Source organism: Pithys albifrons, chromosome 3, assembly GCF_047495875.1.
Source record: "Pithys albifrons albifrons isolate INPA30051 chromosome 3, PitAlb_v1, whole genome shotgun sequence".
Lineage (NCBI taxonomy): Eukaryota > Metazoa > Chordata > Aves > Passeriformes > Thamnophilidae > Pithys > Pithys albifrons.
In genome coordinates this window covers 28275610-28292430 of record NC_092460.1, presented here as the reverse complement: position 1 = coordinate 28292430, position 16821 = coordinate 28275610, and the positions used below count along the sequence as shown (strand labels likewise).

The 16821-nt window shown below is 38.1% G+C and overlaps 1 protein-coding gene across 4 annotated transcripts in view; it reads right to left on the bottom strand.

The window, feature by feature from the left end:
• Positions 1 to 16821, bottom strand: part of DGKI (diacylglycerol kinase iota) — a 207017-nt gene that overhangs the window by 69378 nt on the left and 120818 nt on the right. For all 4 annotated transcript variants that reach the window (XM_071551159.1, XM_071551160.1, XM_071551161.1 and 1 more), the window contains 2 exons: positions 14649 to 14848; positions 366 to 466 (listed from right to left, as the gene is read on the bottom strand). In XM_071551159.1, the coding sequence (XP_071407260.1) occupies positions 366 to 466; positions 14649 to 14848 (301 nt within the window). The remainder of the gene's footprint in view (positions 1 to 365; positions 467 to 14648; positions 14849 to 16821) is intronic.

Below are 16821 nucleotides of genomic sequence, written 5' to 3'. Positions count from 1 at the left end.
AACTGTTTCATGCATTCGAAACTCAGCAGAACCAACAGAAAGACATGAATAAAAACTAACGTGAAAAACACTTGTTTCACAATAAATAAATTCATCTTGCAAAGGTACAGATAAGTAAGAAAGCAGGTGGAATCTCTATAGATTATCTTTATAGAGACTATATAGATGGAATACATATGTACCTATACACAGATAGATGAATGCACATTCTACATGACTCATCCAAAAACGTGTGCTTGACTCTCTGTTAGGGTTTTTGGTTGTTATTTTTGGGGTGGGAGTTTGGGGGTTTTTTGGTCAATATATGATGATTTATGCAGAATGTTCTATAAAAAGCAGCTACAATCTGGCTTCTTCCAACTTACAGGCTTCCCGGAGTTTTTCCTTGTCATAATGTAGCCCCTCGTATTCTTGTAAATTAATCCTGTTCACTCTGATCCGCAGGCGATCTGGGATGGAATGAGGACTGCAAGAAAAGAAGAAAGCTTCTTAGACAAAGTGTTCCCTGGAAGAGCAAATGAAAACAGGATATGAAATGATTTTAATCTTCTCTGAAAGAAAAAAAAGAGCAAGCCTCTTCAAAACTGGGCCAATTCTTCACAGGCCCATTCCTGCATTTAAAATTATGACTTTCCACAGAACAAAAAATTAGACATTACACTTTCAATAATAAGATCAAGAAGCCCATCTGCTGGTTGTGTGATGTGGAACTGTAAAGGATTTTCTGAATTCTCTTATCTCTCTCTATATGTATCTCCAATTTGTCTTTGCATACATCCCTAGGGCCCCACCACAGCCAGCAGACCTGTCAACCTGAAGTTCAAGACATGGAAAGATACTTTGTCCTGAAAAACTTTCTTTTTGATTTCATGCTGGCTTTTACCATATCATAACCTGTATTAGATTCAGTTTTGCTAAATATTATGCAAATTAACAGCCACATTTGCATTTTCCATTTTTAAAGATAGACAATCTGTGTATTACAATGCACACAGCAAGTGTCTGTCCGATAGGAACTGACCTCCAGGTCAGTTAAAAGTAGATTATTCATTCTGTGATTCCACCAAAAGATGGTCTATATTCTCTGTTTTAATCTAGTTAGTAACAGACTGCTGCCTATGGTAATACTGACTAATATACACTGCCCTTTGAAAGTCAAAATACTGTGTACTGTCAGAAATATAAGTGTTTGCTTCTTTCTTTGGCTCAATTTTAAAATATTTGATCTACAGCACTTGCGCTGCTAGGGCAGAACAAGCCACATCTCACCAACGTCACCTTTTTTTTTTCCTTTTTAAACTAGTGAGTAATTTTCTTGTTGACTAGAAAAAACTGGAGACTTAACAAAACACATGGTTCGTGGCCAACTCTTAGTAGAATCACTGGGATTATAATTAGCAATTATTTCAGTTAACTATTACATGTTTTCTGTTGGTATAAATGGATCTGTCACAGCTGGACAGATGAAAACAGAGACTGAAGATCAAGTCCCAGTTAAAAAGCACAAGTACACTGCCTAAAAAGTGATAGAGGATAATGAATTGACAGTGTTTCCAAAATGGAATGTAAGACAACATGCTAGGAGTAGCTGCACTGAAGAAATTCCCATTCTGAACAGGAGTTTCTATATTAGAGAGGAAAAATAACCTAAGATACATGAAGAACAATGTAGAACAAATGACGAATGCTTAAGAATGGCAGCAAGCCTGACACACTCAGAAGTGTAAAGGCTACCCAATGTTTTCCCTCTGCTGACTAACAGGGATTATTGTGTCAAAATGCCCCTAGATATCAGCAAACTGCCCATATTTAAAATTGTGCAGTTTAATGACAGATGCCTTGTTGGGAACTTCCAGCACAGCTTTAGGAAGCAGATTACTAACTCAGGTGCCATTATGTCATTCTACAGAAGATCACTCTCCACTTGCAGTCTCTACAGCTGTCACAGCAACCAGGACATGAGTGTCTGCAAATAGAGGACAAAGGTGCATTGATGGAAGAACATAATGACACTTTTTACTGACACTTTTTTTTTTCCTTTTCTTTTTAAAACAAGTTTATATTTCACAATGCTGGCTGAGAAGTAAACATAGTCTAAGAAACTATGTTCTCTTTAAAATTTTATAGAATACAAGTTTCAAATATAAAATCCAAGAAAATATGATAACATGTTTAAGTCAGAAAACATAGAAGTTTAACTGCATAGTCTTTTTCTGAGGGGAGAAGAGAAATAATTCACTGCATGTAACAGGGTTCATGAAAAGACAGGCTGACAGCACTGAAAAGTGAAGTCTTTTATGCATTGGTACAATACAGGGAAAAGCTTTGAACTCAGTTGGGATGAAAAAGGGCGGGGAAACAGAATTCAGCTACTTATTTCTGTTGTAACACTCAATCACGTTACAAAGACAGACATACTTGCTATGCACTGAATTAAGCTCACTATAAACCTAACCCCAAAGAACTGTCTCAGACTGTTGCCTCTCCTGAAGCCAGAACCAAATCTGTACTGCTTTAGAGCAATCCAAGTTTGAACTCTGCTTTCCAATTCCCCAGCTCAGAAAAACTGCTTCACCAAAAGCTGATACTCTTGTGCAGGAATTACCCGATCACAGAGACTGTTTGCCATGCAAATCTTCCCATGATGTATGGATTTGCATAGGGGCATTTAAGTTGGGTCCCCAAATAATCCAACATACTTCCTGGAGTAGCTGGAATTCCTTTGCACTGCTCCCCAGGTGCTCTCCTGATGACAATGATCTCTCTCTGAGCTTGCATTGCTGGCACTAACATCAAACTTTTACTGTAGGACTGGTACAGTCTGAGGTTCCCCTCCCTGCAACTTCACTTTAAAGCCCTCTTCACCAGATTGCCAAGCCTATGACCAAAAATGCACTTCCACATCACATCCCAGGCAGACCAGGTTTCTCAAAGAAAGTCCCATGGTCTATGCAGCCAAACTATTAGAAAACTGTGAAAAAATACTAGGAAAACTCTGTAAACCAGTTATGGTAGAGCATTTTGCTTCTCAGTTTCTAAGCACCAGTTCAAACATGAACTTTCTTTCTAAGCATTATCAATTAATTAGTGTTAGACTTATGTCTTATCCCAGCTGGCATCATTTCAAACTCATCATAGCAATGGATAACCTGCATATTTCATGAAAGCAGCAGAAGAAAGAAAGACAGGGAAACAGAATGACTTCTCCAAGTCTTTGTTTGGAGCCTTTGTAATAAAGTGAAGGAATGATCATGTTTACCCTACAGCCAGTGCTTAAGAAGACCTGTAAAAAGGGGAGGGATGCTAAGCCTCATGCCAACATCTGCCAAACCTGGTTAATTGCCATCTGTGTCCCTTCAACCTACCTGTGAGAACAGGATAGTGTTTAGACACCAAGGGGAGAGAAAAACAGCACTAACCCTTTGTAGATACGCTGACTCACTACCTAATGCTACATAAGAAAGAAAAACAATGTTATTTCCTAGCTTAAAGCTGATAGCAACCTACTGCATATGCAGCACCACCTTCAGAGTCAAATTAGTCCTTTCACCTATAAGTCTTTTTTTTCTTTGCTTGAAACTGGAAGAAGAACAATATCTAATATTAAGAGCAAATTAAAGTATCTTTGTTGCTCCAGGAACTACAGATACATTCTCAAGAAGTACCTTATAACTAGAAAATATTTAAGCAGATACTGCCCATGCTTTTGCAAAAAAGTACAATTTTTGGTATATCTGTGCATATATACCTCTGAATTTGCTTCTGCAGAAACAATAAGCGCATCATCTTAAATGTAATGTATTTCCTGAGGAACAAACAGGACAGGTAGAGTGTAGGAGGGCAATCAAATGGCAAGTGTCAGAGTTCCGTTATTCTCCTGTTTCTCCCTCCTGTTCACCCCATTTTTATAAAGACAGGAAAAAAATTACTACATAAGCAAGTTGTATGATAAAACATACAACTGGAGAGAAACAAAACTTGGCCTTTCATCTATTTGAAAAATTTAGCTATCTTGGTCATAAACACGTAACCTTGAAAATAGCAGCTTTCTATAGAAAAAAATTATTATCAGAAATAACAATGCCAAGAGGTCTTTCTACAGAGTAGAGATTTTATACACTTTGCTCTTTTCAGTCACAAGTAATATATCCATAATACAAATATATGTATATGCATATATAAACATTGCTAAAACATAGACACAAAAGAGACATTTATTCAGTAACTGAAGTTTGATGGTTTTGTTCATGAGTTATTTGCAAACACTCTTTGTTCTGGGAGAATACAGTTTTTGGCTGACATTTTATTATGCCTCACTAAATTTTACTACCTATTCATTATAATTTTGTCTCTAAAACTCAGTATGTGAATAGTCACTTCTTGTGCTATCAGACTGGCAATTGATACCAGGGGATATTGTCCTCATCATCCACACTCATTCATTCACGAACTCATGAGCTCCATACAGAACTCTAATGCAGCTGAGCAAAACACTTCCACTATCAATACTTCTGTAGTCTTCACAGATACTGCATAATAATCCATATTATGGTACAAATGGATCCATTTGTCTTGTTCAGACATACTCAGTATATTCAGAAATCATAAGGATTAAATACATAAGCATGTCCATGTAAAAGCAAATAAGGTGATGAATGTCACCAAAAGCAAACATTAGTACAGTATTAATAAAAATGGATGTTTCTGAATACTGCAAAACAACTTGCTCAAATTTAAGGAGAGGAAGAAAAGCTATCCAGATACAGTAGCAATTTATAAATACATGTGGGGAGATTCCTACACTGCAATGTAACCTAAAATACTTTATTATTTTTCAAAATGGTGTACTATGTAGTCAATTAAAAGTAATTCAAAGTACAGATGAATGAATTCCATTACCTCTTAAAGAATCTAATTAAGAACCCCCTACCACAAACAGATCCATTCACAGAATTAAATCCTAAATTTCATTTGTCCCATAAGGATGTACATAAAAATTGGGATCAGCTGAAACATTCTGTTCATTCATGTTGATTGATTAGCTATAACAATTTGATTTAAATACAAATCTAATATGAATCTTCTAAAATCAGGAGCACAGATAGGCTACTTTACCATATTGAATTTTTTCTGATGAACAAGATCTTGGTTGGCATAAACCAGAAGCGCACATTCAGTGCATTATTAAATAACAATCTAAATGGGCCTTGTAGAAAAGTTATACAAATTATTTGGAACAATTTCTGAAAGATTATACTGCGTTGATATGAGGTCATCTCAAAATCATTCCACTTGCATCGTAAAAACTATGTAATTTTGGTAATGGAAAAGTATTTTCTTTCCTTTTTTAGCTACAAACTGACAGTATTGTACTAGGAAATTACATTACTTTCTATCAGAAAAATGGCATTTGACTTTTCCACAAGAACACAGAAAATTACCCAGATATTGAATGATTCCTATCGTAAGGAAAAGGGCATGATTTCTGGAAATTCTTAAAACTTATAAACATTCATTACTATAAACAGTTAATTTCAATGTTTTTAAGTCTACTGTTTTCTGAGAAGATATCCATTACATGGAACACTGGGCTACACACTGCAGTCAAAGCCATTATTTTTCAAGGGATACATCTGAAAATTAAAAATCATGCTAGATAAACTGTAAGGTGATGTAATTTTAAACACCACCCACCCCCTGCTGGAAACTGCTTACCAAAGAAAAGGTATGCATTACTTTCTCATCTATGAACTACAGCATTTTGGGGATTCTAGACATGCTAACATCACCAATATCACCACCACCCCCTACCACTAGAATAAACTAAATAAACCCAAAGCCTAAAAACCCAGAGCTTTGCATGAAAACATGAGAAGGGCTTACTTTTCTTTTTTAAATCCCTTTTATTCCAGCACTTGTGTTTCAAACCCACAGAAGCAAAGCCACATGTATGTACCTCTTCTGAGACTACCAGCAGAACTGATCTACTTCCATTCACAGTCAGGTTTTGATGAAGCTGTGACTTCCTCCTCTCACCCCTATTAATCATCCAGCAACAAGTGAGAGGATGCCAGACAACTCACTTGGAGCACAGCTGCTTTTCCTAAGAAACATTCTTCTGTCTCTAGTCACCCAGAGAACAATACAGAGAGCACAAGCTTGGGTCCTGCCCAAGCTTGGCACTCCCACACAGCAACCTGGCTACACTTCTGCCATCCCACCAGGCTGATTTAACTGGGAAGACAGACTTCTAAATTATACATGCCCCAGTCTCTGTATCAATTATTTATGAACCCAGTGAACCATTTCTTGCGCTTTGTGTCTCAGTGGAGAAATGAAATAATAAGAATAAGAGTGTAACAATTCTATAGAATGCAGCAACAAATTTCTGATAGATCTTCAAGAATACAGCCCACGCCAGCATATACACATACAGATTTTAACATGATTCAGTAAACAAAAAAGGAAGTCTTCTACTTCCCCTCACATACAATAAACACTTTAGTAAAAAGTCACACTCTTTTGGGGCATCTTTGCAACGACAGATTAATGAATTACCAATCTCCTAGAGAAGAAATGAACATGTAATGTTAATTAAATGTTCCAGTGTTTAGAGCAATGGGAAAACAGAAACCATCAGCCATGAGAGAAAAAGAAATTTAGCTTACTTTTGAGATCATACTGGCAGAGCTTGGAAATGGAACATTAAAAATAAGGGTGTTTCTGACAGCATTTATCTGCTTAAAACATAAGAAGTGCCACAACAGGGCAGAATTGTCCAGTCTCTTTTATGGACAGATTTCAGTGCTTCATGAAAGTTCACCACCATTTTCAGGTAAAGCTCTTGCTAAGCTATTTACCTAAAAAATACCCCCAAAATTGTAAGCTCCACCACATACTTTTTTATTTCATTTGGGAACCTGAACTAGACAAGCAACCAGATTGTGGAATGTTGGGTTGAAAGGCAGTGCATTTGATCCCCACTCCCAACTTGCTTTTAATGATGATCAACAACTCTTACACTAATAAGATCAATACTTATAAAAACTTTGTTTTAATGCACTCTGCTCAGATCTGTCATCTCAACACTTTGAGACACCTGGGTGCCAAAACACAGGGGGTTGTGGTCTATTCCCAGCCAGCAATTACATACCACACATTTGCTTGCTCACTCCCTCTACCTGCTCTCCCTTGGTTGGAAGTATTGGGAAGAATTGGTTGAGATAAGAATTTATTAATCAAAACAAAACAGTATAATAATTATAAAAATAACAATAATAATGGCAATTAGTTGGAGGAAGAGAGAGAAGTGAACCCAAGAGAAACAGGTCATGCACAATACAATTGCTCACCAGCCAGCCCATCCCTGAGCAGCAGTGAGAACCCTTCTGGGTAACTCCCCCAGTTAAATCCTAAATGTCATCTGTCCCATGAGGATGTCAATAAAGATTGGGGTTCATTGAAACATTCTGTTCATTCATGTTGATCACTGTTATGGGTTCACTGAGGTGGGCCTAGATTTGGGCTCTGAAGTTTGGACTAGGCCGAAGCTGTCAGCTGACTTGAGCTGGGCTGAGCTAACGGCTGACCTCTTCTAGCCAGTAACTTTGTATTCCATACCACATTATGACATCATCTCCAGGGAAGAAGGAACCAGTGTGGGAGTGGTTAAGGCAGTCGCTTCTCAGCCCTCCTCTTGGGAGGACGCACGATGCTGTCCCGGGGGGATGGAGAGGACCAGGCCCACCAGTGGCTCACAGGGTACCTCAGGAAAGTAAAATGTGTTGTTCTGGGTCTCTCCTTTCTCCTTGGGTTTGTCTCCCTGGGGAATAAGCTTCTTCTTAAGTAATGTGTAGTTAAGACAGTAGAATTTGTGTGTTCGTTAGAAGTTGAGGTGGGGAACTTGTTGTTGTAGACTTGTGTGAGTGTATATTTGTACTCTCTTCTAATTGTCTCTTTCTTTCTGTGAAAAATATATGTAGATTTAGTATAAATGCAGTTTGAAGTGTTTTTTTCTTTCCCCTCTCTTTTCCTCCCTTTCCCTGGTGTTAGGAGGGAGGCTTTTCTCTCTGTGCTTGGGGGGGTTGGCAGTTGCTTATCTCAAACCAAGACAATCACTTATAACAGTTTCATTTAAACCCAAGCCTAAGTATCAATATTTATAGATTGGGCATGACCACCTATGATGTTGAATATCCCTTTGGCCAGTTTGTGTCAGCTAACCTGGCCATGCCCCGTCACAGCTTTCTGTGCAGTCCCTCACTAGCAAAGTGTGGGACACTGAAAAGCCCTTGACTTGGGCTAAACACTACTTAGCAACACCCAAAACATTATTCTCATCCAAAATCAAAAAAAATGCTCTGCACCGGTTACTAGGGAGAAAATTATCCCAGCCAAAATCAGGACATAAGTGTTATCCCAGATAAGCCAGGTTAACCCAACTGTACTAAATCCTTTTACACTTTCTTACCTCACATTTGGTTCAGCAAATGCTTGAGCACTTTTCTCTGTAAGGGCTAGGCCCACACAGACACTTCAAGACATGCTGAAGTTCCAGGTGGGATTCTAGTACTTGCTTTTCTTCTCCTGCATGCTGTGGGTCTCTCACACTTTACGCTTCTAAGCACAGTGGATTCTCCAGTAGTAATAATCCCACTAAACAGAATCGTAGAATATTTTGGGTTGGAAGGGACCTTAAAGATCAACTGTTTCCAACCCCACCTTTCCCTAGATGAGATTGCTCAGACCGCCATCTCACCTGGCCTTGAACCCTTCCAGGGATGAGGCATCCACAATTTCTGTGGGCAACCTGTTCCAGTGCCTCACCACTCTCATAGTAAAGAATTTCTTCCTAATATCTAATTTAAACCTAGACTCTTTCAGTTTGAAAGCATTCCACATCATCCTGTCACTACATGCTATTAGAAATAGTCCCTCTCCATCTTTCTTGTAGGCTTCTTTCAAATACTGGAAGGATGCAATGAGGTCACCCCAAAGCCTTCTCTTCTCCAGGTTGAACAATTCCATTCCTTTCAGTCTTTCATTATAGGAACCATCCTCTAATCATCTTGGTGGCCCTCCTCTGGACTCTTTGCAACAGGACAATGTCTTTCCTGTCCTGGGGATCCCAGAGCTGGATACAGCACTGCAGGCAGGGTCTCATGAGAGCAGAGGGGCAGAATGACCTCCCTCGCTCTGCTGGCCATGCTGCTTTTGATGTAGCCCAGGATACAATTGGCTTTCTGGTCTGCAAGAGTGTGTTGCCAGCTCACGTCCTGAAACCCACATGTTAAACAGGAAAAATTGATGAAAAAAAAGATGAGACTCAATTCCCTAAAAAGCATGCAATGAAAAAGAAGGGAGAAGTGTTTTGATCCTCAACTATGCATTTGGAGAATTGCTTACACCTCCTCCCTCACACTTTCTCTCCTACTGTTCTTTTGTTAGACTCTCATCCAATAGAGAGCACCCCTATTCAACCTGAGAAAGTAGATTCTGTTCGGCATTTGGATCTCTAAAAGCAAAAAATTATTTCCTACTACTCTTAGGCTCTTAGTTCCCATAAGCTTTATATGTATACTCTGCTGCAATCATTACCCTGCAAACTCTATAAAAGAATAGTATTTACTAATACAGTGATAATTGTATTTTCATTTATGCAGATTTTGTAGTTAAAAAAATAGTCACAGCCTACCCACCGTGCTTATTCCACTTGCAAAAGGACTGTAGGAGCTACAAAAGTCAATTTCGTTTTATTTTAAATTGTGGCTTTTTTTCAGCACCCCTTTACATCAACCACACAACACAAATGTGCATCTCCTCATTTCTCAATATCCAGCTGGAAAGCACAGGTCTTTACCTTCCTTTTAAAATACCCTCAGTTAAAAATACATTTGTATTTAGTTATGCACCTTGTATCAACATTTGCAATGGATCACGCTACACTTCTACTGTTTGCAACAAAGACCATATGTGCCTAATAATTTTGGCTGCTCAAATTCCCTTGCTTCTTCTACTGAAGAAATCCTGAAAATTATCTAAGACAGGCTTTATCCATCTCCAGGTCTCAGCAGAATCTGCCCTGCTGTTCAGTATGACCTGGGACTCAGTCTCACTCTATGTTATTCAACACAAAAACAAAGAAATATATGAATCGCAAATAATTCATTCATACGAAATAAAGCCATTATAATTCAAATCAAATTTCACTTATACCTCATGGGTTCTTACTTTGATTTGCCAGACTCATTAATTGACAGCCACAGTGCATCAGTATGTTTAATCTATGTTCACAGATTTTAAGATACAGAACATCTTTGACTTACAAATTAGTTTGGGGCTCTCAAGTCCCACTCTCCCTCCTTTATCCTGACAGCTGATATCAAATGGGACATTCAAATGAACTGCATCAAAATTTAGAGGTCATTTCCCAAGGAATACCCCTCAGCCTGGAGACAATACCTGTTCTCCTAGACCTACATCTTAATATTCTGTGTAAGCAATAAGGGTTATCTCAACTTTTTTCTAGAGGCATGTTTAGATATTCATTCTAAAGTGAGACAAGTTGGTTTTATTATTTTATGCTCTTCAGTAGAGTACAGCAAGTATAATCCAGGGATAAGGTACATGCAATTGGAAACCTTTCTCTGCTTACAAAATGACAAATAAGGAACTTGCAGCTTTCTGGAATTTCATAGGACCACAGAATGGTTGAAGCTGGAAGAGACCTCTGGAGGTCATCTGGCTCAAGCAGGGCCACCAAGAGCAGGTTGCCCACAACCATGTCCAGGCAGGTTTTGAGGACCTCCAAAGATGGGGATTCCACAACCTCTCTTGGCAATCTGTGCCAGTGCTCTGTCAACCTTACAGAAAAAAGCATTTTTCTTCATCTTCAGAGAAAAACTCCTGTGTTGGATGGAAAAGCTCTTTCTCTCAAATGTTTTCAGGGGTGGTGCCTGGCACTCAGCTTCAGACCTGCATGTTGCTATGGATATCTGGTGAGTTGGACTCATGGCTGAACCTGTTCACCATCACCAAACATGTCCTGCTTACCCTGGGTACTGTGGAACTGTGTCCTTGCTGGCAAGATCCTGCACCTGTCATGTTGCCAGCTGAGTTCCATCTTTCCATTTGTCCCTGCCTTTTACTGCCCCATCTCCCAGCTGAATGACACAGAGTAACAATAAAAATCTGTGGAACTTGTAAAGTAGAAAAAAGCCAGATACTCACACAGTGAAGGAATCGGGGGGAGCCGAGACTCTCCTCAGGTCAGCAGACTGCACTTTATGGATACTATAAGGCAGCAGGAAATGAGTGGCCAGGAGAAAAACAGTACACAGTGTGGACAGACAAGAAAAAAGGCAAGAGGCAGAAAGAGACAGAGGGAGAGAGACAGAGAGACAGACAGGGAAGTCGAAAAGAAGAAAGAGAGAGAAAGACACACAACATTTAAACAGAAACAAAAGGAATGTGTCACATAAAAGTTGAATGAAGAGACATGCAGAGCTGAGTTCACACTACGAAGCCAAGAGCAACAGAAGACATGCAAATGGAGAAAATCACTGCTACATGTCACACAGAAGCCTTCCAAAGACACAAATAAGGAGGATCAATGACAAACTAAGCACATGACTATACAAGAAAGATGAGGGCCCCCAGAATTTCTTACACAGGCACTGAAAAACTTCTAGGCAAGACTTTGAAAGCAGGTCCAGAAATGCAAAGATCAAAGCTGAGATCTGAATGGATTGAATTGCCTCCAAAGGTGGACCATCTTTTTGTTACTGTTTAAGATAAAGAAATACGCTTATTGATGATTTTGAATCCACAATGACAAATGTATGATTCCATTCTTCTCTCACGTAGCTTAGGGAAATGTGCATTTTACATATAATAACTTCCAATACTAACTTTCCTTTAATGTTTATACTAAAATGGTCCCTTTCTTTCTCTCAAGTATATGGAATAAATTTTATCTATGAGTTCTTCTCTCTCTTTTCTATTATACAGGACATTCTTCCTCAACCTAGACTAAAAGTCAGTGAAAACAAAATACCATGTTCTGAGATTCAGAAAGTGTTTATTAACTGAAACTACTGGGGAGTATACTAAATGAAATTTCTAATCAGAAAATACTCCTGGAGAAATTGAAGCACTGTTTCTCTTCCAATTCCCCTTCCTCACAAGAATCACATTCTTGGCTTGATCACAGAAACCCAAGCTGTATCTTGTCTCTTTCACATGCTGCCATGATCAGCAGTGGAGAATAGGAATGAGAACTTAGCCAGCAAGAGAAAAACCTCCAAATCTCCAGAACAAAAGAGAACAGGATTTAAAAAAAAAAAATGTAAGACTTCTTCAAGATCACTCTGATGACACTAGACTAGCTAAAACTCCAAAGAGCATTCCCACTGCTCTTCTTATTTATCAATAATATTAAAGCTGATAATAATAGCAACCACATTGCTGCAACCCAAGATGATTTTCAAAGTGCTTTCCTGGCAAGAAGCTCAAGAACAGCTGTCCAATAATGAAGAATAGCTCCAGACCCACTTACTTATCTCGCACATCTAACATTCAAATAATAGTCAAAAAAGAACAATCTATCATATTCAATCAAATATAAGGCTTTCTGGAAGATTTCAATGGAACAAGGAAATATATCCCAGACATCAAGTTAAGAAAAGTAGATAAACATATTTAATTGAAAATTTTCTCTCTTGTGCAATACTGCAAATCAGCACCATATCATATGAGCTTCTTACAAGACTAATATGTTACCTAGACTTTAACCCAGAATTCCATTTACTTTTATCACACCAGGAGATTCAACTGCTCTCTCCTTCCCCTTCAACACTTGAGAGGAAAATATATACATAAACATATATATACACACAACATTTCTGATATGTGAATCTGAGACTAGAGCTCCTGATAGATCATGCGTATTTTCCCAAGACACACACAGAGAAATATCTCAGCCAAATCAAAGGACTGTGAGTCATTTAGTGTATGGTAGTACATTTAAATCAAGCTAAACCACAAAGAATATCCCCTTGACAACTGACATATACTACAAACCAGTTGAAATGCAGATCTCAAAATCCAAACCTAACTGTGCTAATTATCAGATCAAATTACCAGAAAGTTTCTTTCTATATTTACATTAGTCTCCCTTAGTGCAGAAAAAGATGCCCCAGGATTGCCCTTTGCTCAATTCTACTTCTCACAAATGACTGGCGAGTGGTGGTTGGGTGAAATTGGGCACTGCTGCCCACTGGCAAGATTCTGCTATTCCCAAGAAAGATGAGTACACCTTATGTATCTTCCAGGCAAATAGAAATTGCACATTAGAGAGACAGGTTCCTACTGAATCTTAAAGCATTAGTAAGAGAGCAGAGTGCTAAGTAAAATAGGAACATGTTGAAAGTAATCAGGGAGGCTTTGATTACATGTAAAGATTGACAAGGAGATGACAAAAACTCTACAGGACAGGAGCCAAAGTTTGAGGTAAGACAGTACCTTCCACTAAATATACAGCTAAATAAGAGGCTACTGTTAAGATACCTGAAGGGAAAAGGAGTGTCTAAGACCTTGTCCTTTTTTTCCAGTTATATCAGTTGTCAAGTGAAAGGTATTTCATCTCTTCATAAAATTTGCCTCACCATTACAAGTGCAACAGCAAAATTCCATACCCACCTCCACAGAAAAATTAAAGCCTCACTGCATGGGCATTCAAACTAAATGTGGATCCTCAATAATTTTAGGTCTTTAGCTCAGTTTCTCTGCACACAGAACAGACTGTTTTGCTTCACTTCTAGAATACTTGATGAAAAACAGCAAAAGCGCTTATAATCACTCATTTTAGCAGCCATAAAGACCTATACAAGAAGTACAATAATAACCTCTACAAAATAATCTAAGTTATTTTATTGGATGGCCATCTTCATAGGCCAAAATTTGAATATTTAGGTTTCTTGTATTAAGAATATCTCTGCAGTGCTTATAAATAAAGTTTAATCATGAAAAGGAATGTTAGTCTTGAGTTTTCCCCTTCACACATTTCTAGTTTCCAGTTTTCTTAACCTTTCTCTATTCATCTTTAAAATACTCATTTTTCATTTCAGTTTCTGCACTGAAGGAGGATTTCCTCCAAAGTACAAACAGTCTTTTTTGGACCTTCAGGTCTTTCTCTATAAACAGTGCCAGGCAGCATGCTCCCACAAGAGACTGCAAAATATTCTGAGTAATTCTTGATTGTGGCAATTTCTTACAGGGTCTCCAATGCAGTTTAAAAAGCAGATCAATAAAGTTGAGAAAATAAATCAAAATAACTTCAAGAGCAATGGCATACATATGCAGAACTGTCAGAAGCCAAGAGGCACACTGCTGAGCCTGCAGAAACCTCTCTAAAGAAATAACAGAAAGAGACAGCATCAGTCTAAAAGCAAGACAGAAGGTAACCCAGAAGATAAAGAGTAAAAGAAAGTCAGGTAAGTATTTACAATACAATGAAAAGGAAGTTCAGAAAATGTGATTTTTATTTATTTTTTAAATGCGCTGCAAGTCCAGTACATGCAAAATCCATCACTGAATATGCTCCCCTAAACAGGCTTCCTGCCAGTAGGACATGCACGTATCCAACTCACTCATTCAGCAAAGGCATAGATGTTCTCCTCTTGCTCTTCTGCACCATGTTGGCTTGGTTCCTTAAGGAGATTCGGATGAGCGAGGGAGCCAATCGACATGGTTCTCCATCCACTTGCATGGGGATAGACTTGTATGTTAATAGTGTCACCTCGCGGCACTGGTGCAACCTCTCTCCATGACCACCCACCTGGAGAGCAGCCTGGGAAAATCAAACAAACAAACAAATCCCAAATAAATATCAAGCAGGAAAAATGAAAAGATACCTCAGAACTGACAGCTCAGGCAGTTAACAAATCCAAAATGCAGTTTTGATGATAGCATCTATTACACAGAACTCCATGCATAAGGCATGCTAAAAGAGCACAATGATTCACCCAAAAATTGCAAAGCAGTGCTTAAAATTTCATGAAGAAAAATGGTGGGTAACAAGCAGATATCTAAACACATGCTTTGCATGTCTTACCACCTATATATTCACACACATGCGTGTGCAAATGGACACTTGTGTTCACTGTTTCAGATTTCAATTTGTTTTGGTTGGTTTGTTTTTACACTAACAGTAATGCTAATAATTATTTGCTCTTTAGAACAACAACCCTAATTAGATACATCTGCGAGACAGAAAAATTATTTTCCCTTCCTGAACAGAATAGTCCTTAATATGAATTAGATCAATTTAAAATCCTTATTATGAAAGCTTACACAGCTTGTCAACTTCAACATTAGACAGGCTGAAAAGAACAAGCAGAAGGGCCTTGTTAAAAATAATTAAAAATCAGTTTTAAGAATCCCTTTCAAAGAAATATCAAGGAATACAGTGCTCAGATCCTTCAAGTTCTGGACAGACACGTTTGGGCAGAAATGTATTTTTTTAATGAGTTTGACTATTATGTGACTATTTATTCTCATCTATCAGACGCAGGAAAAAAAATAATGCAGTACTAACAGAGAACAGCCTAAACACAAGATCTTAATCCTGTCATGTACACTTAATATTATGGATCAACTGACATTATCAACTGACTAGGCTTCCTCTAGAGAGAAAGAGCAGCTCAAAGGGCCCTACTTCTTAAATTCAGCCCCAGCTGAAGCTTTTGAGATCACTCTATCCACTTTGATTGACTAAAACCACAATACTGACAAACCAAAAATTCTGAAAACTGACAGTTGGTACATGTTAAATGGAATTTTGACAGCCTTGTCAAAAAAAATGCCCTAAATTCTTCATGTTTATTCCACAAGATCTACAGGGCTAAAAAATAAATTTTTTCTTCCTTGTAGATTATTTTCCTAATCCACTAGACCCTTCATAAAACAAAGGCCAAAAAAGAATACTTAACACAGACAGACTTTTAGAGAAATGATTGTTGAGCAAGACTGTCCTTTACTTTTGCTGACTTTGAAGATTAGATTTACCTGTATTTCTCTCAGGAAACAATATCATACGTATTCATATTCATACGTATTCACTGACAGTGATATGCACTGAGAGCACGTCACACAACAAAGAAGTGTGTGAGTTTAGTGAAAACAGGCTTATCCATTTTAGTTTCAACCTAGTTCACACAAGGCATAGTAGCAACAAAAGCCTAAGGGTGTGGACTTCAGTGTGGTCTATGAAAACCTACCAGGAAGCCCAGATATGGGCCTTCTGTTGGCCACAATAAGTTCAAGCTGAAGTGCCTTAGGTAGATTAATGCTAGAACAGGAATCACTACCAACTACCTACTGCATTTAATCAGCTCTGAAGAGACTGTCATTGGGTATGACCATAGTGATAAGCAGAACATCAGGGTATTGACAGTGAGATTGCTTTTATGCTAACTAAGTTTTAGTTCACTTTAAGGACAGCATTAACAGAAAGTACACTGACAAAATCTTTAGCTGTATTTCCTTTCCCTAGCAGAACAAAAAGGAGAGATATTATTCATGTCAGAAATATCAATGTTTTCCACAGCTATTACCAAAGTTTCACAAGACTTTTAGTGGGTATTTGGAAACTGTATGGGTATATAACTTTATATAATGTTTTATAATTATTTTGAGTAGCCAGTTATACAAAGAAAAAAAAGAAAAAGCAGTATTTATTTCATGATAGAACATTCCCACAGTAAAATCTTGTCTGCATGCTGTTCTTATTACAGTGTTCTTACTGTAATAATCTTGCCATTT